Source organism: Dromiciops gliroides, chromosome 3 (genome assembly GCF_019393635.1).
Source record: "Dromiciops gliroides isolate mDroGli1 chromosome 3, mDroGli1.pri, whole genome shotgun sequence".
Lineage (NCBI taxonomy): Eukaryota > Metazoa > Chordata > Mammalia > Microbiotheria > Microbiotheriidae > Dromiciops > Dromiciops gliroides.
Window position 1 is genome coordinate 83652431 of NC_057863.1, and position 21346 is coordinate 83673776.

A 21346-nucleotide genomic window follows, 5' to 3' on the forward strand; every position below is an offset into this window, starting at 1 on the left:
TCAGGTCCTCCTGACTCTAAGGCCAGTGCTCTATCCACTGTGCCACTTAGCTGCAACCCTCTATCTTTTGGGGGAAATTATAATTTTATGGTAGGCAGAGGAAAGTAATGTACCTTTTAAGGTAACCTTACATTTGTTAGTAATTTGAAGTGTAGATTTAAGAATGTCTTTTTGTTGGTGGCAAGGTACTATTTTAACTAAAATCTCAATAAATTTTCCAGTTAATTTTTTCTTAATTGTTCTATTATGTAATACTCTTTGGCATGTATAAGCCCACTTAAAATAATCTTTGAGAGAGTGACTCTTACATTTTTAAAGGACAATTTCCCTATTTCTGTCAGGGGCACCACCATCTTCCGGGTACCACAGTTTGATATCTCCACAACATTTCTTGCATCTGTCCTCTCCATTCCCTTGGCACCCTCCCCACTTCAGGTCTTTATCACATTTTGACAAGATTATTGAAGTAGCCTCTATTTTCTCCCCTTTTTAAAATCCATCCCCCATATGATTGCTAAATTGATGTTCTTCAAATATAGGTCTGCCTGACACTTCTCTGCTTAAAAACTTGCAGTGGTTCCTTCCTGTTTCTAGAATCAAACACAAACTCCTTTTTTGATCCTTTAGGTCTGACTAAACCTGTTTCCCGTTACTCCTGCTCATATTCCAGCCAGTTGGCCTGTTTCCTTATGATGAAAGCAAGATATTCTGACATGATATACACGATAGACATAATATTCTGTCTTCTACTTCCTTGCCTTTGAAGGGGCTGTCTGTCTTTTAGGCCTGGAATGTTCTTCCTCCCAACCTCATTCTTTTGGAATCCTTAACTCTCTTCAAGATTTAACTTAAGGTTCATCTCCTAAAAGAGGCTTTTCTTGGTCTATCTCCACCACCCTGACCTCCTGGTTGTTTGTTGTCAGGGGCTTGTTTTGTCCTTGTGTTCCTAGTGCCAACACTGTGTCTGGCACATAGTAAATACTTAATAAGTACTTGTTTGATTGAATTGGATGATAGTCCTTTGGCGAAAGTAAACATCTGCAAGGATGGACCTACAAATGTAATATTAATTGCAAAAGTCAATAAGTTTCATATCTATGTGAAAGACTGAGTAATGTATTTCCATGTTGTTAAGGTTGTGACTGACTTGGCATCACTAACTAGGTGGTACAGTGGATAGAATGCTGGGCCAAGAGTCAGGAAGTCCTGAGTTTAGATTCAACCTCGGACACTTAGTAGCTATGTGACCCTGGGCAACATGGGATCATAACAGCACCTACCTCTGAGGGTTGTTGTGAGATATTTCCAGTGAGGTAGGAAATATTTGTAAAGTGCTTACCACAATATAGTTGTTTAAATGCTTGTTCTCTTCCCTCAAAAAAAAACTATTTTAGAAATTAAGATTTTTGAAAAGTGGATATGCAAACCTCAGTTTTTAAAATATAAAAAAAGTTTGGGGCAGAAATAATAATACGAATTTATACTACTAATAATAAAATTAGTTTTGAGCAAAATTAGTAATTATATTCAGTCAGAATAATTAAGCATTCCTCAGAGTAACATTTGATGTCACATATTTTTCTCAACTATTCCCCCTCTATAAATTTGGATTCTAGAAAATTGAGGGGAGGAGGGAAATTTACAATTGTTAACTAAAGGAAATGAAGTACAAAAACCAAATCTGTATCCATAATCTTCAATAAAATCTTTGGAGGTCTTTTTGAAACCCTTAAAAAACATGTATATTATTATGAGTTAGAAGGAGAATAGATGACCAAATTTGACTATCAGTGTTTTTTACCTTCTTTCATTTGTCCTTCTTAAACTAGTTGTATTCAACTTAATAATTAGTCTTGTTGTGTGGAGGATTGGGGGTGTGCTATAGTTTCGGTTTTTTAAAAGATAATTTAATTTTCACTGATGGGATAATTCTTTTTATCTTGGAGCATAATTAAAGGCTCATTAAGATTAAAAGACTCAGAATTTAAAACTTAGCTTGATTAATAAGTGCTCTTGGATTGAAGCCCTTTTATAACAAAGTAGGCCATGCAAAAAAATAAATATAACTTAACTAAATCAAGTTAGGGTTATTCTTAAATAGTGGTACAGTACAAAAATAACTCTATGCATAGCTTTTATTTATATTTCAATAACTGAAGATAAATTGAGTTGCTTCTGACCAAATTGAAAAATTGACAAAATTTGTCTTTCACCTCCATTTTTACATCCCTATCAGTGGTGACGCCCTCCTTCACTTCAAGTATTCAGGGTACTCCTGTCCTCTCACCCATTTTTCTGAGTGCTGAGAAAAGAAAAGTGTGTGTTTATTCATTGTAAGCTTCATGAGCACTTGGAGCCCAGTGGACCTTCCCTCTTTGCTTTTTCTGAGCACAGATTGCACCTGTCTACCTTTTCTCTCAACCCTCAGGGCCGCTCCCTGAGACTCCCACATTTGTGTTGCTGTTTTGTGGCACGTTTCATATTATTGTAGTTATCATTTAATGATATTTTCATACTACCATGTTGATGTACTATATATTTTGTTCTCCAAAGACTAGCCTAGGCTAGCAGAGTTCTGACAGGCTCATTACCAGGTTGGCCAAGCAATGATGGCTATTTCAACTACAACAACTCTTGAAGACTGTCTATCAAGTCACAGAGGGGTTGTGATGTGCACTGGTAGAGGGAGTACCACAGAAGGGTATTCTTACTGTAAATCTCCTTTTCTTATATCTTAGAATACATCCTGTGATTTCTTATTTTTACCTCTGCTGATAATGTATATTTCCATCAAAATATTTTTTGGTAGAAGATATATTACTGTATTTAATTATCAGTTTTCTTAAGTACTGAATGTATATTAATGAGTTATTTTAGTCATGTCTTAGAACTGGAACTATGCAAATTAGGTGGAATTTATTTACATTATGGTAGTACTTGCTATTATTGGCTTGGACATTTTGGACAATTTATATCTCCTAAATTCAAAAATAAATTATTTCTTTGAATTTTTATTATTATTTTTATTTGCATGTCATTTGTTCATCTGCCCCAGGACTGGACTGGTCTGAAGATAGCGGAGAAGAATTGGAGGAATCAGACCAAGCCTCACCATACCAGGTTGCATGGTCCATCCGAGAAACCCTCAGATATGAGAGACAAGAGTAAGTCTTTCTTTTCTTTTTAAAAATAGTGATGTAACACACTGATTTAATTTCTCTGACCATCACATTGGGTTTGGTCATATGGTAGAGGAAGCTATAGTAAAAATATGTTTCTCCTAAGAAATTAACATCATCTGGTGGAAATGACTTCCTAGTAAACCCATTTCTTTATCTCTCCCCTACAACCAAAGTAGAGCAGACACTGGCTTCATAGAATGCTGGTGCTGAAAGAGACTTTAAAGATCAGCAAGCCTAACCCTTTCTTTTATGGACGAGGAAATTGGAATCCAGAGGGACTATGCACGCAGAGTAATTTAGCTGTTTAGTAGCAGAGCAGACACTTGAGCCTTCGTTTCCAAATTCAGTTCAGCGTTACTTCCACTGTATCGTGCATAGGCTCCGTGTCATCTTTTTTCTGTCCTCAGGAAGCAGACCAGTTCTATTTGAGTTTTCCTTATCTTTGTGAAGTCTAGACAAACATTATTTAATTAACATTTGTTGAGTTACTGTGCTTAGTACTGTACAAGATAATTTCAGTAGTGTTATTTTTTTTAGCCTTACCAAAAAAACCCCCCAAAACATTGAGATGTACTTTGACTTTTCTTTTCTAGTTCTTCCTTCCAAATAGGAATTTGGAACTGCAATGTCCTTTGATTTATGTAGGATTACTACTTTTCTTACCCCATGTAATTTTGAGAGGCTGTCTTGCTTTTTGTTTAAAATTGAAGGGATGGGGGCAGCTAGATGACTCAAGTGGATAGAGCACTGGCCTTGGATTCAGGAGGACCTGAGTTCAAATTTGGCCTCAGACACTTGACACTTACTAGCTGTGTGACCCTGGGCAAGTCACTTAACCCTCATTGCCCTGGAAAAAAAATTGAAGGGATGCTTTCATGCCATAGTAGTTTTCTTGCTTGTATACCCTGGAAATATTGAGTTCATTTGACTATTGAGCTCTATTGGGACAGGTACCTTGATGACTAGAAAAACCCAGTTGCATTTCTGGTTTTTTTTTTTTGGTAGATGGTGAACATTGAACATTCTTGTTTGCTGACTTCTGTCTCTGTAGAGTGTAAATTCCTTGAGGGCATGAACTTTTTATTATTTTATCCTCGGCAGCAATTATAATGCTTGGCATAGAATAGAAAGTGTTTGATAAATGCTTGTTAGCTAATTGATTCACACATATTATTCATCCAGAAATTAGTTAATAAGCACATAAAACACCATTTTCACGATACCATTCTATTTCTTTAAAAAAATTCAAGGATTCCCCACTGCATACAGAATAAATTCAAAGCTCTTCAATTGCTTAAAAAACACTTTCTTCCCTCTTTTATCTTTAAAAAAGTATTGATGATTTGTTTTGACATAGCAGTCATTTCCCAAGAAAAACCTAAACAAATCTGCCTTCAAAATAAGTTCCTTAAAAATAATTTTCTCAGTTGTTAAGATGTGTCTTTAATTTTGACCATTATATTTGGCTAGAGTTTTGTGGCTTTTATTAATATTGTAATCATCATGTGTATTATTATTTTTTCACTTTACTTTTTCCATTCTGCATCATTTCATACAAGTCTGCTCTTGGATCTCAGAATCTTTCATCTTTTATTATTCCTTCACAGTACAATACTCTGCTATATTTGTTTACTCCAATTTGTTCAGCTCAGTTGTTTTAAGACAGATGACCTTTTCTCAGGTCTTTTATAGAATAAAAGTTTTATTTATTATATATTTTTTCCATCACATTTATTTCCCATTATATCTCCCCTCCCAAAGAAGAACAATTAAGCAAGACTGACCAACAAAACAACTGTTTCCAGTGTCATTGGTAACATTCCAGAGCCATAGCTGCCCCCTTCTCTGCTGAGATAAGGGAAGTGTATTTCACCATCTGTTCTCCTGAGCCAGGATTGGTCACTGCAATAGATCTTAGTTTGGCAGCCTTTTAGTATGATGTTGTTGTCAGTTCTCTTGGTTGTGCATTCTTTTTTATCAGTTGATATAGGTCCTCATGTGTTTTTCCAAATTTCTCATTCATTTCTTAATGTAATAATATTCCACTACATTTATATATTGCTGATTTGTTCAGCTCTACCCCAGTTGATGGGTATGGTTTTCAGTCTTCTTGACCTCTTTAACATTTTGCCTAACTTAATTCTCTCCTATCTTTTCTTCCATGAAGCCATCTTCTTCCTTTTTCTCTTCTCCGGCCAGTTCTTTGTTTCATTTGCTCTCCATTTCATTCACTAACTGTAAGTTTCCTTTAGGCTTAGCTCTTGCTTGTCAATCAGCTCTTCTTTCTCCATGGTCTTTAATTGGAGGTTTGAGATAGTCTCTTTCACCATCACTTTTTTTTTTGCTGCTAATTGTTAAGTCTTGAATTCATTTTTGACTTCTTTTGTTTTCACGTCACTTTCATTTCCAGGTGATTCCTTCCATCCCCCTCCTGTGATCTATGCTTTGTAAAAAAAGATTTTAAAAGAAAGAAAAAAAAGTTCAGAAAGACAATACAACACAACTACTGTGTCTGACAATATATGCAGTATTCCATACCTGACAGTCCCCCTACTTTTGTAACAAAAAGAAGGTTGCATATTTTTTCAGTTCTTCTCTGTGACCAGACTTACTTATTATAATTACAGAAAATTAAGTTGTATTCTGTTTTTCTTTCCATTTGCATTGTAGTTATTGTATATATTGTTTTCCTTACTTTTATTAGTTTATATCTTTCTATGCTTCTCTGAATTCTTCATACAGTAGTTGTTTCTTTTGGTGTGGTGATGTTTCATTACATTCATGTGCCACAGTTGTTTTTGTCATTCTCTTTTTCTTTCTTTTTTCTTTTTTTTTTGCGGGGCAATGAGGGTTAAGTGACTTGCCCAAGGTCACCCAGCTAGTAAGTGTCAGGTGTCTGAGGCTGAATTTGAATTCAGGTCCTCCTGAATCCAGCGCCTGTGCTTTATCCATTGTGCCTCCTAGCTGCCCTGCCATTCACTGTTAGAGGATATCTACATGTCCACTAGGGGCATGGTGCCCCAGCAATCTGGAAAATCTACATAAAATTTTTTGACTCTCCCTTCCTTACCAGAGAAGTCTGAATTTTTTCTTTTTCTTTTTCTTTTATGGGTTGTCTACAATACTGTATTGTAAAATTTGGGTTGATGTTTTACACTGAGTTTCTAAGCTTTTTCTGTGTTGTCTGCTGGCTTTCTTGTGTAGTCTGGGGCTTCCTCAACACTCCCCCAAATTCCTATTTAATTTCTTATGCTGACCAATGATATAGTTAACCTGAGATGGGGAAAATTGTGAAGTTGACGGGTAACTCTACATTGTTGTCTGCTCTTTTCTAGCTTTGACTTAAGATTTTTAGTGTAAGTCTCATGTCTTTAAGTGCTTTATCACATCCCTACCTGGGTGTCTTAGTGTTTCTTAAAACTTAACATTTCCTAGCTTATCACCTTTCCTTCCTAAATCACCTACTTCTAACCTTTTTTGTTTTTCTTTGTGGTACTGCCATTTTTAGTTACCTAGATTTAAAACTTGAGTATGATTTTTGAATTTGGGGGGGGGGTTTGTCTCCAAGTCCCATCATTAATTTTTCCTTTAAAATATCTCTTGAATCTGTCTCTTTATTTCATCTTCTCAAAGGCTAAATGAAAACTCCCTTTTTTGCTATCATGTCATTATCCTGTTTTGCTTTCCCTTTCCATTGTTTCCTCCCCCGTTCTATTGTTAACATTAAAATTCTTTTTTTTCTAACATACTCCTTGCACAAATGGAAAGCTGACCCTTTGCAAGAAGATAGCACATCCCTGTTTTCTCTTTCCAGTACTGGATGTACCTTCTCTCTTCCTACCCCACTCATTAGACCAGAATGGAAGTAGGTATACTGCTTGTTTCTTGCTGACACTTCTAGACCAATCTCTTCCATCCCCCCAGTCTTTAACAACCTCTCCTCCTTTTAGGTTCTTGGTATTCAAGATAAATCAGTTTATGCAGATCCTGGTTGTTTTTGTCTGCCTCCCCTTAGGTCATTCTCCCTCCCTTCTATAGGAGTTCAATACCAGTCTCTTGGTTTCCCTCTTTACCTCATCCCCTGCTATCATACTTGGGGACTTTGGTTGTCTCTAACACAAAGTTTCTTAAACAATGGATTGGACCCCACATGGGGTCATGTAACTGAATGTGGGGGTTGTGAAAAATTTGTATACCTACATACCTGGGGTCACATAAAAATTTATCTGGCAAAAAGGTTAAGTGGAAAAAGGTTAAGAAGCTTTGCTCTAACACACCTTGGCATCTCCATTTATCCGCCTTGTATTTGCACCTTCATTTTACTTTACCTAATTAATAACTAAGCATTTATTGAGCAGCTACCATGTGCCAGACACTCACTGTTCTAGATGCTGGAGATAAAAAGACTAAAATGAAGCAGCTTGCATGGAAGATGACATTTACATAAATTATACAAAACATATACAAAGCACTATTCTGGGTGCTTTGGTGCATATAAAAATTACAATGTAGTTCTTGCCCTGGTGGAGCTTATAAATCTAGTTTGGGAACTAGACAATTAAATGAAAATTAAAATATGTGCCACTTTAATGTAAGCTATTAAAAAAAAAACACCTCATGGTGGGTGTGAATTAAAATAGCTAGAGTCAGTATAGTATTCCATATGATATTGTATTAATGTCAGCATGCCACCAATCCAACTAGCTAACGTTCTATCCCATGAAATAGAGCTTATTCTTTAAAAAAATAACAGTTGCCTACCATTGTAATCAGCTTGTTCTTCTAGTTAGAAACCATTTAAAAGAGAACACATGCATCTCAAGAGAAATTACATTTAATTTTAATAGAAGAAAATATAGCTCATAAGTACAAAACTTTTTTTAGCTTTGTGAATGAATGCTGTCAGTTTTTTTTAAAGAATTCATTGAAAGGAGTATAATCATCAGTCATTTTCCAAATATGCTGAAACTATTTTAAAACTTACTTAGTTACATGTTTGAACTTACTGTCACCCATAACTGTTAGACCTCCATGATCTAAAAAGCTGAAATTCCTTTCTTGTACCTCTTTTTTTTTTCCCCAATAACATAAAGATTTTATTTGGGAGCAGCAAGGGCAGGGGGGAAGAGCAGAGGGTACCTTTTCCTTTACCTGTCACGTCTACTCCCACCCTCCCCATTACCCTCACTGTGGCAGGAAGAACAGCTGAGCCAGTTAGTGAAGTCAGGAACCCCAGATGGCAATGAAGGGAGCAAGCAGGTGGGGGGTGGGTGGGTGGGAGGGATGGAGTCCTCCATGGAGTCAACTTGGGCTACCAAGACCAGAACCATTGTCCAGGGAATGAATTCAGGATGGAAGCACTGTCCCCCAAATTTGGAGTCCATAGGGTGCCTGAATCATCTCTAGAACTGCCATCTGCTTCTCAACGCGTTCCTGTGGTTTCTTTGTGGCCCTCACTATCTACAACAGTGTGCCACTCCTCCACCATTCCATCTGGCCCAGTTATCTTTGTAACAGAGACGCTTCTGAAGTATGATTTAGGCTGGGGCTGTAGGACTTGACTCAGGCCCTCCTTTGAGACCTGGGAATCAAGATCCTTGTCCTCTCTGGTTCTAGCATCAGGGGTCACTGGCCATATGTCATCAAACCCATGCAAAGGCCTCTTGGAGTCCCAGTCTGGGAAAGCTTTGGGAGATGAGTGCCCCAGATCACTGTCCGAGCCCTGACTGAAAATCCTAGGCTGGTGACTATCTGGATACTTGAACATCGAATCCCAGATGGTGTCCCCCTCCCTCCGCCTCTCATTTGGGGCCTCTGGCTCTGGGCCTGGGAGCTCAGGGGGGCAGGAGGGCAGGAGGGCAGGGTCCAGGCCCCCATGTCTCTGAAAATACGGTTGAAATACCAAATCAGTTTGTCAAAGCCAAAGTTATTGTGGAAATGCATTTCATCTTCAGGGCCAAAACTAAAGCCCAAAGTGAAGTCCTCAGTGGACCTGGGGCCTTCAGACCTGGCACCCCAGGGAGCCCCTCCTCATCTTCATCATCTTCTCTAGTCATCCCTCCAAAGAAGGGATCCCTGGGGCTCTGAGGTCCCAGGAATCTGAAAAACACCCGGAAAAGATCAAACAGGCTCATCACTGGGGGGGACTCAAACCTTCCACTTCCCCTCAACCCACAGTCTCTCTTGTACCTCTTAATAGTTTCATCTCTCCCTCTGCGTCACTACTTCTAAGTCTGTTCTCTATCCTCATTATCACCTCTAATCACCTCATCCTTCCCTGCTTTTCCAGCCTATCACCCCTACTCTGCCCTTACCATATTCTCCAAAGTCTTATTCCTTAGTTAACAGTGAATCAACAAGGATTTATTAATAATTTAATAATGCCAAGCACTGTGCTAAGTGCTGGGGATACAAAGAGCCACTGCCTTCGAGGATTTTTCATTTTAATAGGGAAGACAACATTGAAATGAATAGGTACCTGGGGGAGAGATACAGAATAGATGGAAGAGCTCTTGAGAGAGAGAGAGAGAGAGGAAAGCCTCCTGCACAAGGTGGGACTTGAGCTGAGTTTTGAAGAAAGCTAAGAGGTGGAGGTGAGAGGTGAGGAAGCAGAGCATTCCAGGCATGGGGTTAGCTGGATGTCCTGTTGAATGAATAGCAAGTAGGCCAGTATAACTGGATCATAGAGTATGTGGAGGAGAGCAGAACATAAGAAAACTGGACAGTTTGGGAGAGAACCGGTTATGAAGAGGTGTAAGTGTTAAATAGGGTCCTCAGTGAGAGAGTAGCGTTAGGGGGTGCCTTGAGGAGAGAGAGGAATGTTTGGACCAGTGTGGTCTTGGAGACTGGGATGGCCACATTAGTTAAAGAGGATGAGAATGATTGCCTTGCTGCAGTAAGGGCCCCGTTGAGATTAGGTAAATTTCCAGTGGACACAGTTTGGCTTAACAATATCTTAAATTCTCAAGTCCCTCAAATCTTCATTCTATGACTGCTCATCCCATTCCAGACTTCAACCATGGGCCAATCACATAATTTGCCTTCTCACTCCTGCAGTAGTGCTCCTGAATGGAGTCACCCAGCACTGATATGTGATTGGATGTCCTGTGGGTGGTCACTACTGTATGGCAGACCTTTTATTTTTCCATCTTTGACTGACTGTTGCACTCCCCTCAGCACCTGTTGTAAACCTAGTCTTCTTCTTCTTCTTCTTCTTCTTCTTCTTTTTTTTTTTTTTTGCGGGGCTACGGGGGTTAAGTGACTTGCCCAGGGTCACACAGCTAATCAAGTGTCTGAGGTCGGATTTGAACTCAGGTACTCCTGAATCCAGGGCTGGTGCTTTATCCACTGTGCCACCTAGCTTCCCCAAACCTACTCTTCTTAAGCCACCTTTCCCTCTTCCCCTCAACAAAGAACCTTACTTCCTAATTTTCTGAGAAAATAGAACCCGCCCTTCATGAGCTCCCTTTTCTCATTTCCACATCTCAAGTCCTTTCAGCATCTCCAAGTTCTTCTTTGCCCTAGCCTAAAAGAAGGGGTGGTTATTCTCCTTGCTAAGATCAACCCTTATTTGTGATGTCCCAAAAATCTTTGTACAGTTTTAAGTTTTAGTAGGTTAAAAGTTCCCAACATCTTTTGAGATGCTTTGTATTTGTGCCTTTTATCAAATTTCTCTTTGATCATACAATCACTCTAATTTTCAATTTCTATTCACTGGCTCCTTTGCTGTGCAAAAACATGACAGGACCTCCATACTTAAAAAAAAAATCCTCCTGACCAACTTCACTTGACCCTTAAAGTATAGTTCTATATTTCCTTTCCCTTTCATAGCCACACTCTTAGAAAATACCATCTAGGCTCGTTGTCTCAAATTCCTCACTCGTTTTCTAACCCCTTGCAGTCGTCTTCCCATTCATTACCTTCAGACTTGAAGGTGTTCTCTTCAAGGTTTCCAGTCTTCTTAATTACTAAATCTAGTGACTTTTTTTTCAGTCTGTGTCTTGTTCTCTGTGCTTGAGTGTATTCTAGTTAGTCATCCTGGACCCTCTTTTCTTTATGTATCTCATCTCCTAGGAATTCATTTATTATTTCTATAAGGATGGCTCTTAAAATCTAAATATCCGGGTGTTATTTTTCTCCTTTGCACTAGTTCTGCATCACCAATTTAAGCCAGACACCTCTATCTGGATGACTCATATTCATCTAAAACACATGTCCAAAGGAGAAGTCATTATTTCCCCCCCTAAAAACAGTCCTCTTCTCATCTTTCCTATTTCTGTTGAGAATTCCACCATCCTTCCATTCTCCTAAGTTGAAAATCTGGGGATTTTCTCTCTTCTGTACACTTTTCTCTTCCTAACCAACCACCTGTTCATATTCTTTTAGTTAGTAAGTAATTTTAGATATACCATATCTGTCCCCTCTCTTCACTCACTTGGCTACTATTCTAATTTCAGCCCTTCATTACCTCTCTCCTCTCCCCAGGACTATTGTAATAATAGTTCATCTCCATTCCATCTTCTTCATAGCCATCAAATTAAAGCATAGGTCTGATTATGTTACTCTCCTGGCTCACTGATTCCTAATTGCCACCATGGTAAAATTCTTTCTTTGGACCTTCACAATCTGGCCCGATTTTTTTTTTTATGCATTTCACATTGTGGCTAGGTCCCAATTAGTGCAAATTAGGAATTCCATAAAGTGGTTACATGTTTTCAAAATCACGCTGTTCGAAGTTATAATTATGTAAAATATGATAATTGATTCTATCTCAGTGGAAATATATAGTGTAAATTCAAATAGTGCAACCACTTAATGGAATTCCTCAGAACCTAGTTCTTTTCATACACTCTACACAGGATGCAAACAGGCCTTGGTGTTGTTACACAACATGACTTCTCTAAATCAAACAACCGCTAATTATTAAGTTCCTGGCAGGCCCTGCACTCAGGGATGCCCTGTTCTTTCAGAGCATGCTTTCTGTCCCACATCCATGCCAATGTACGTGCTGCCCCTTTCCCAAAATGCTGTCCTTTTTCACCTTTGCCTTTTGGATTCTCTGGCTCCTTTCAATATTCTGTTCAACTGCTAACTTGGGTATAAGTCCTTTCTTGATTTTTCCCTGTTGTGGTAGTCTAACCCATGCCCTTTCCATTATTTTGTCTCCTTTGTATCTATTTAGTATTTATTTATCTTTGAATAACTTGTCTCTACCCAGGAAAATGCTAACTCCTTGTGGGAAAGGACTGTTTTGTTCTTGCATTCCTGGCATCTAGTCTGATGCCTTTCTTTTTGAATAAAAACAATAAAAATGTTTATTAAATTGAATTCCTACTGCCCTCATGTAGGCTAAAGAGCAAAAAAAAACAACCAACAAAAAACCAGAAGAAAATCTGGTATATCTGATGTAGAAAACAATCAAATTAGGAAATAGCTTAAGGAGAGAATATGAGACTCCCTGAAAACCTTGACTTTTAAAAGCCTGGACACCACATTTCAAAGAAATCATAAATGAAAACTGTTTAAATCTATTAGAACCAGAGGACCAAAAAAAAAAAAAAAGAATCTACCTATCACCTCCTGAAAAATAACTCAAAAGGAAATTTCCCAAGAATGTTAAAGCCAAAATCCAGAGCTTCCACATTAAAGCATCCAGAAATAAACAGTTCAAGTTGCAGGGAACTTTCAGGATCACATAAGACCTAATAGCTTCTACTTAGAATTAGAGGAAATCTTGGAATACAGTGTTCCTAAAGGCAAAAGACAGAGGATTACAACCAAAAAAAAAAAACCCTGCAAAGGGGGAAATGGACTTTTAATGCAATAATTCTTAGCCTAGTGTCCATAAACTTAATTTAAAAAAATTAATGGGCCAAAAGGAATTGTGCATTAGAAATCAAGAATTATTGAGAGGCCACAGTTTGTACAGAGGTGATGCTTATTGATCCATTGGCAGGGAATGTGCTTGAAATGTTTTACCAATAGTAATAATGTTATTAGAGTTGCTTTCTTTCCCTCTCACTATTGTGAACAGTGTCCAATGTTTATAAGACATTTAGCTAAAGTAAAGGAATCAATCTTTATTTTTGCAAGAATTCCCTTTGAGGTACTCATTTATACTGAGATGAAGTTATAACTTAAGTTCTAAAAAGTTTTACCTAACTTGTCCAAACAGAGCAAGTGAATATACAAAAAGGGAAAGAATTTTAATAATGTTTCAGTCTCTGAAAATTCCACCAATTCCTTCAAGAGGCTGTAGAGGATGCTCTTTTCTCACTGCTGCCTGGTGGAATGAGATGTAAAAGGATGGTGACAAGAAATGAACTGGAAGTTTTCTGCATCCCACCTCTCCAGCTGTGCCTGTTCATGCAGGACGGTGAAATCCCCATGTCAGCAACAACAACAGTAATTGTTAGTATTCATGTAAAGCTTACACTGGGGTAAGGTGCTTTGTGATAATCATCTCATTTGATCCTCACAGCAGCCCTAGGAGTAGGTGCTGTTATTATCTCCATTTTACAGATGGGGAAACTGAGGGAGACTGAAGTTAAGTGATTTGCCTAAGGACATAACAGCTACTAAGTGTCAAACTTGGTTTTCCTGAATCTACTTCGCCACCTAGCTGCCTGATTAATCTGGATGAGTTATATACTGAGCAGAGTTAAAAATGAAAGCAGAGCAGTTGTTAGGAGGACTTTGAGTTGTCAAGATGAGAAGTAATGAGGCCTTGAATTAGGGTAGGCATAGAGAAAATGCAAAGAAGGTAATAAAGATAAATGTTGTACAAATCGACTCAGCAGGTGTTGGTGATCCACTGGATTGACTATCAAGGGGTGTGGTGGGTGAGAGAAGGTAGTCAAAATCACCAGGACCATGGTAGTGTCACTGCTATAAATGGGAAAGTTGGAAGAAGGAGCAAGTTTTAGACAGATTGCAGATCATAAATCTAGACTTGTAGGATCATAAACCTAGAACTGTTAGGGACTTCAGAGACCATCTAGTCCACAGCTCTCATTTCACAGGTGAGGAATTGAGGTCAGAAAGGTTAAATGACTTGTCCATAGTCACAAATTTTTGATTTGTCATAGGTGGGATTTGAATACTAATCTTCTGACTTGAAGTCAGTATTTTAGCTACTATATCTCTTTTCAAATCTAAAGTGCCAAGAGCCCAGGACAGTTCAGGGAAGATATCTAGCAGTTAAACTAGAGATAGACTTTTAAAATAACTATATATCTTGTTTTAATAGTACTTTGTGGATTTCATTTACATTAGTTTATTTGATCTTCACCATGTTCAACTGTGAAACGGAAGTCTTCATACCTCTAGTTTGGTGTTCTTTCTAATAAACTGTGATTCTATCTTTGATTTTTCTTTTTTTTTTAAATGGGAAAATTTTGGGTTGGACAACAAACATACTATTGGTTTAGGAGGTGTGGCAGTCAAGTTGTAGAGATAAGCCTCCCTCAGAAAGATTACTAATCTTTAACAGAAAAACAAGTCACATTTATATAGTAATTTGTGGTTGTAAAAAGTTTACATTTGCTTTAAATACATTATATACATTTGATTCAACCAAAAAAGCATTTATTAATCATTTATTATGTGTCAGGCACTGGGCTAAGTGCTAGGGATACAAAGAAAGGTAAAAAAAAAATTCCCTACCCTCAAGAAGCTTACATTCTAAAGGGGGTGAAAATATGCGAGTAACTAGGTTACACATGAGCTGTATATACAGAGCAGATGTCAGATAATCTCAGGGGCAGAGGCACTAACAACTATCAAGGTTATTGTGAGCCTCAGTGTCTGGGAGAATGGTAGCGCTTTTGACAAGTAATAGGATAGTTAGAAGAGAGGAGAGGGTGGTACAGAACAATGCGTTCTGGACCAGGCATGTTGAGTTTGACATGATCGTGTTGGTGATTTGAGACTGTAGTTCAGGAGAGTGAGTAAAAGATCTATATATCTGGGAATCATATGCACAGAAACGATAACTGAATGAATTGGAATTTGTGGTCCTACCAAGGGAGTTCATATAGAGTGAGAAAAGAAGGGGGCCTATGTTAGAGAAGACTAGGGGTTGGCGGTGAGAGTTGGAAGGAGGTGAAAGACTTGACTTCAAAATCCACCTTTAATACTGACTACCTTTGTGACCTAGGGTAAGTCATTTAACCTCTCCAAGACTTAGTTTCCTCATCTGAAAAATGGGGGTGTTGGGGGCAGCTAGGTGGTGCAGTGGATAGAGCACTGGCCCTGGAGTCAGGAGTACCTGAGTTCAAATCCGGCCTTGGACACTTGACAACTTATTAGCTGTGTGACCCTGGGCAAGTCACTTAACCCCAATTGCCTTACCCCCACCCCCCAAAAAAAAAGGAGAGATGGGAGGGGGAGAGGGAAGGTACTCTTGCTTGCATAGGGCTGCTAGTGATGAAGTTCTGCAAGTTATCTAAACTGGGAGCGATGAGAATGTTTGGAACAGACCAGTCTGTTAGAGAGGAGTCGAATTGTTGCCATGCTTTGGTGAAGGCTCAATTCAGATTTGATTACATAAGTTTGTAGTGCAGAAACCAATCTTCGTAATCTCATTATTTCTTCTAATTCCATTTGGTAGAGTATGAATAGGAGCAAAGAAAGTGGATGGTAGGAGTAATACAGAATTAGGGTTTGGGAAGGTATGATTGGTGATAAGATATGGGGCCAAGAGATGCTAGACCAGAAGATGGTGTAATTGAATTCTTTCCCTAAAGATTCAGCATAGGGAAAGAAACAAAGTCTAGCCGGTACATTGGTGATGGGTTTAGGAAAGAACTAAGAGGTGAAGGGAATGAAAGTCTTAGTAAGGGCACAGGGAAAAATGAAATAATAAAGGATTTTATTACATAAAGGTCAGTAATTATGGTATAAATTTTAGAAAGAAGTCTTAGATTACTAAATGAGAATTGTGGCCGAAATTATCATTCTTGTAGTTAAAATAATTTAACTTCATCTACTTCTATATCTTTCTTATGTCTAAAATGGTTTCATTTGTTTCTGTCAGATAAGGTAGGATAAACTGTTATGCATATTGTTAATGTTGAGTTCGAAGTCTTTTTTTCCTAATATTAAAAGAACCCATTATTAAGTAGTGGTAGGTGCTGGGCACAAGTGTTTAATAATTGAATTCCTCAAGAAATGAGCTTATGGAAATAATAAAGGTCTGAGTGTGTAATGCTAAAAAGTAATTAAAGTTAAATTATTTGTCCACCATGTGTCTTTTATAGTTTTTCTCTAGCCTAAATTGATTATTTCTAAAAATCTGCATTCTTTGCCAACATTTAAAATTTAATTTTACATTTAATTGTACTGATTCCTTTTGTATGTTGATCTGAAGTAGAAATGTAAATGGCTGTCAGTATGTATATTTGATACTTTGTGCACTTCAATTAATCACCATTTTTGCAAATTTGTGAGTGATAAATTCTTAAATGACACATGCTTTTGCACTCTAATCAATTAATCTCACTCATTCTTCAACTCAGCATCTTTTCTGATTTTCTGATGAAAAATTGTCACATTTGCTTGATTCTAGTCTTGTATATTTCATACATCTAGCTAATAAATTTCCCCAATAGTCACCATGGTGTAGTGAAAAGAATATGAGTTAAGTGACCTAGGTTTTCGTTGTGGCTCTGTCAGTAATAAAGTATAACCTTGGAAAAGGGTTTAGAATAGAAGTGCAACAAGGTCAGGGAAATGAGATACAGTGAAATCACATAAAGTATTAAAATTGAACACAAGGGTGTGCTAGGTGGCACAGTGGATAGAGCACCGACCCTGGATTCAGGAGGACCCGAGTTCAAATTTGGCCTCAGACACTTGGCACTTACTGGCTGTGTGACCCTGGCCAAGTCACTTAACCCTCATTGCCCCACAAAACAAAACAAAAATTTGAATACAAGCTATAAGTGAGACACTTGCTTAGAGCATACAAAGCTTAGAGAGATAGAAAAATACATAAAATATGCTTCTACCATCCGAAATGTATCATGCCATTAGGATAGGAGGTTTTAGTTTTACATGCCTGTTTCCACAAAATCACAGTTAGGATGCTAACTTAAAAGAGTGAAGTGATCTGTTTAAATAGTTTTTAATATATACATAAATATCTATTTTATATATGTATGTCTGTATATATGTACACACACACACATCACTTTATTTGGCCTCTACTACTCTCTACAGTAGGTGCTATTATTATTCCCATTATGTAAATTAGGTAATTGAGTCTAAGGGAGCTTAAATTACTTGCTTAGGGGTTACACAGCTAGTAAATATCTGAGTCAGAGTTTGAACCTTAGTTTTCCCAATTCCAAGTTTAGTGTTTTATATCTGTGCTAAAAGGAATGTTGACATTGATTAGATCACAGATTCACTAATGTACGCCAAAAAAAAATTTTTTCTTTCTTTGTCATTGCTTTTCAAAATATATTTCTATCAATATCTTTTGTCACCTACACTTCCTAAGGCACTATTCCTTGCCTCACCATTCCTTATAATGAATAAAAAAAAGAGGTAAAAATTTTTTCAGCAAAACTAACATGTTAGATTGATGGATAAAACATTTATTGGCTTATATGCCAATCACTGTACTAGGAACTGGGGGTATAAAGGTAAGCAAGCAACCAAGACATTTGTCACCCTCAAAAAGCTCATATTTTAATGGGGGACAACAATACCAAAAGAGGGTAAGTTCTGTGTGTAAAACAATGGTATGGTATGGAGATGTCCTGAAAGTGTTTTGGAACCCTGGATCCTGGCGATATAATCCAAGGTGACTTATCAGAGTCCCAAGTGATTCCAGGGTTCCAAGGTTCAGCTGTGGTGATCATGTCATGGTGTAGAGATAGCCAGGAAGTGAAATCTGACATTAACTGACATATTCTACATCAGCAGAGTCCCCCTTCTTTGCTAGGAATGGGAGTACCTGCCATCTGAAAATTCTTCCAAGCTTCCGTCTTTATAATTTTGTGGCAGTTTCCTTTCCCCTGCCATGTTCTTTCCATTTACATTGTCATAATGTTCTGATTCTGTTTACTTCCCTTTGCATCAGTCCACTTAAATCTTTGCACACTCTTCTCTTTTCACTGTTCATCATTTCTTAAAGCAATACAATGTTCTGCTAAATTCACACGCTGCACTTTGGCCATTTCTCAGTCAGTGGGTGGCACCTGCTTTGTTTCTAGTTCTTGGCTGCCTCAAAAAGTGCAGCGGTGGATCTTTTGGAACATTAACAAAAAGCCGATCTGTGAGCTGGCCTTTTTTCAGTGGTAGGTGGATACGGAACTTTTCTTTGTTTTCTTTGACATTGACTAGCAATGAGGTCTGAGTCGAAGGATATGGGCGTTTTAGTTTAGTTTTTTTAAAATTCACATAATTTTAAATTTCTTTCCAGAATGATTAGTTCAGTTCTCCACCCCACCAATATTCTACTTAAGTGCCCTCTTGGGATTTGACTCTTCCTAATATATATTTGCATTGATTCTCTATATATCTAAGATATGTTAGGTAGAGATATTTGAGGCAAAGATTCTCTCCCCCCCCCCATTTGACAGTTTCCTATATTATCCTTTTTGCATTGATTATGTTCATTTAAAAGCTTTTAAATTTGTATAATTGAAATTGTCCTTTATCTTTTGGGATTTTTTTATCCATTTATCCTTTTTCTGTTTAAGAACTCTCCTAGCTACAGCTATAAAAGATATTGCCATCTTTCTCCTCCATGTCTTTCTACTTTCTTTGCCCTATTCCTAGTTAAAGAATTCACATAAACAGGTGTTTACATCAAAGCAAAACTATTCTTGATAGCTAGACTTTTTAGGACAGGGGGTGTAAAAAGTACATTCCTAAAATTCTTTGTTGAACCTGTAGTTTCCACACACTAAGCTGTAATTATTTTAGTGGCATTTGCTCTAATAGAATACACCCACCTCCTTGTGGATATTTTTACTTAAATCTCATATACTAAATATCTTTTATTGTGTTGCTGACAATATATGTCCTGCCTTTACTTTCTTGAGGTAAAAGAAATAATGGGTGAAGATTTAGATGTATAGTTTTTAACAGTTACCTTGTTTTCTTGAGATGGTCAATTAAAATAGGGTCAGTGGCCTGAAAATCTGTAGAAACAATACTACGTTCCCAGTTGAGTTAGCAGGAATGCTTTCAGCTTGATGTAGGCAGCTGATTCCATTATAGTTAGTTAATTTCTTAGCTAAATTAGTCAATATGTAAAAGTGAAACTTAAACCTCTTGAGTATGTGGGATATGAATACTGAAAAAATGTGCTTTGTAAAAGATTTCTCAGGAGAATGTGCTTGTGATCATACTACAATATGATCCCTCCGTGTTAGAATAGGAAGGCATGAGGTAGTTCTAAAACCTAAGGGATTTCTTGTGGTAAATCTCTAATTGTTGCAGTCTGATTTTTTTTTTCTCTTTTGTAGTATTTTGTATGGGAATGTTACCCTTGTCTATATGCTGTTATCTATAGAAAATTAATATTACAATAGAGTTTCACTATAGAAATTTGCACTTGTAGTTTTCATCAGATATTAGATTTTCTGAGGGATTTTTCCTATGCTGACTTTTTTGTCTATTCATTAGAAAGGTATGTCTGGATGAGGACAGCAACATTCTATCAACTTTTTTTTTAATCAAAATTTTGGGGAGTATACAACCTTACTGTGTAGGGATAGCCTATTTAATTTTGAGTTGTAGTCGAAAAGGTAAGAAGAAATCTGTTATAAAGTTCATTAGCATTATGTGAAGGTAAAAAGCCTCTTCAGAAGCAGCACTGCGAGATGTCCCACATGTATCCATCTCTGATCCATCCATGTGGATACTTTCTCAATCCATGTAAAATACAACCCATTCATTCCTTCTCTTCTTCTGGGATTCTGTCTTTGTTTCTGTAAATCCTCCATCAGGGTAGATAGATATCCTGACTCTCCCAAGTAATGGAGTTTTCCTCTGGCAGTCTGGTGTTTTTACCAGTTTCATGGCTCTCTTAGCGAGCCTCTTTTTACTTATCGAGGATGGGCAGTTGACACGATCTTCCCCTGCCCCTGAGATCCCACTCAAAGCCTTTTCAATTTAGTAGAACCTGTCACAGCTTGTGTTTTGCTGACACAGCCTTGATTATCACAAGGCTATATCAGCACCGCTGGAAAGCTTGTGGAGAAAACATCTCTTTGTAGTACTTATGCTTTACATACTGATCATAGCTCTAGACCCGGAAGAGACCTCAGCATCTTCTTGTCTACCTGCCTTGCCCCCATTGCTTGCCCTTATTTTTACAGGTGAGGACACTGAACTCCAGAGAGGGAAAGCAACTTGCTCCAGATCATTAAGTGGTAGCCCTGATCTGAAATGTCATTGGCCCTCCAGGCCCCAAATCTGGGTTCTTTTCATTATTCTGGGTTGTATTGTCTCAGAGTTGGGTCACACGCAGACTATTCACTATCTGCTGTCCTTTTGTAAATCTCCTCAAGGCTCTCTCCCCTGTGGCAAGACTTCTAAATCCTGAGTATCTGAGCTGAGTCCAATTTATGGCCCCTACTACCTGAGGGACCTGGGATCAGTCAACTCTACAATTATACATTACTGCTGACTTGGTTACTTCCTCACTGAAAACACTTGTGAAAGAATTTGAAAGACCCAAAGCTATTAGTTACAGTTAGCTAATCACCTAGGGGGCCCCTCCTAAACTCGTTTTCTCTTTCCTTTTCCCCAGCCCCATGGCAAACGTTTCTGGACTGCCATATCACCCTCCTACACCACAGACATACTTAACTCAAGGAACTCCTCCTAACTGCATCAGTTTTGCTTTTGTTATTAACTTGAACTTAATTTCACCTGTATATGTCACCTGTAAATGTGGAGGGAAAGCACTCAATAGGATTTGCTCTTGTCTGCCACCTTCTAGGGATAACTCAGAAATACTAAATTACTCCGGTCAATCATATACCTAAAATAAAGGTTTATTTGTTGGTGGTGTGGTGTAGAAATGTGGTGTGGTTTGTCTAGGGGATTGAATGTAAACATAAATGAAGGAAAAAACCCCCATAAATGATGGAAGAACTTTGCTTTGGTAAGTTCATCATCACTTTGCAGTACTAATTAGTTTT

The 21346-nt window shown here is 37.8% G+C and overlaps 1 protein-coding gene and 1 pseudogene across 1 annotated transcript in view; one reads left to right on the forward strand and one right to left on the reverse strand.

Annotated features, from left to right (window-relative positions):
• Positions 1-21346, forward strand: part of INO80D (INO80 complex subunit D) — an 81790-nt gene that overhangs the window by 29110 nt on the left and 31334 nt on the right. The window contains 1 exon segment of the mRNA XM_043997294.1: positions 3056-3164. Coding sequence (XP_043853229.1) covers positions 3056-3164 — 109 coding nt within the window.
• On the reverse strand, positions 8494-9316 carry LOC122750542 (annotated as a pseudogene).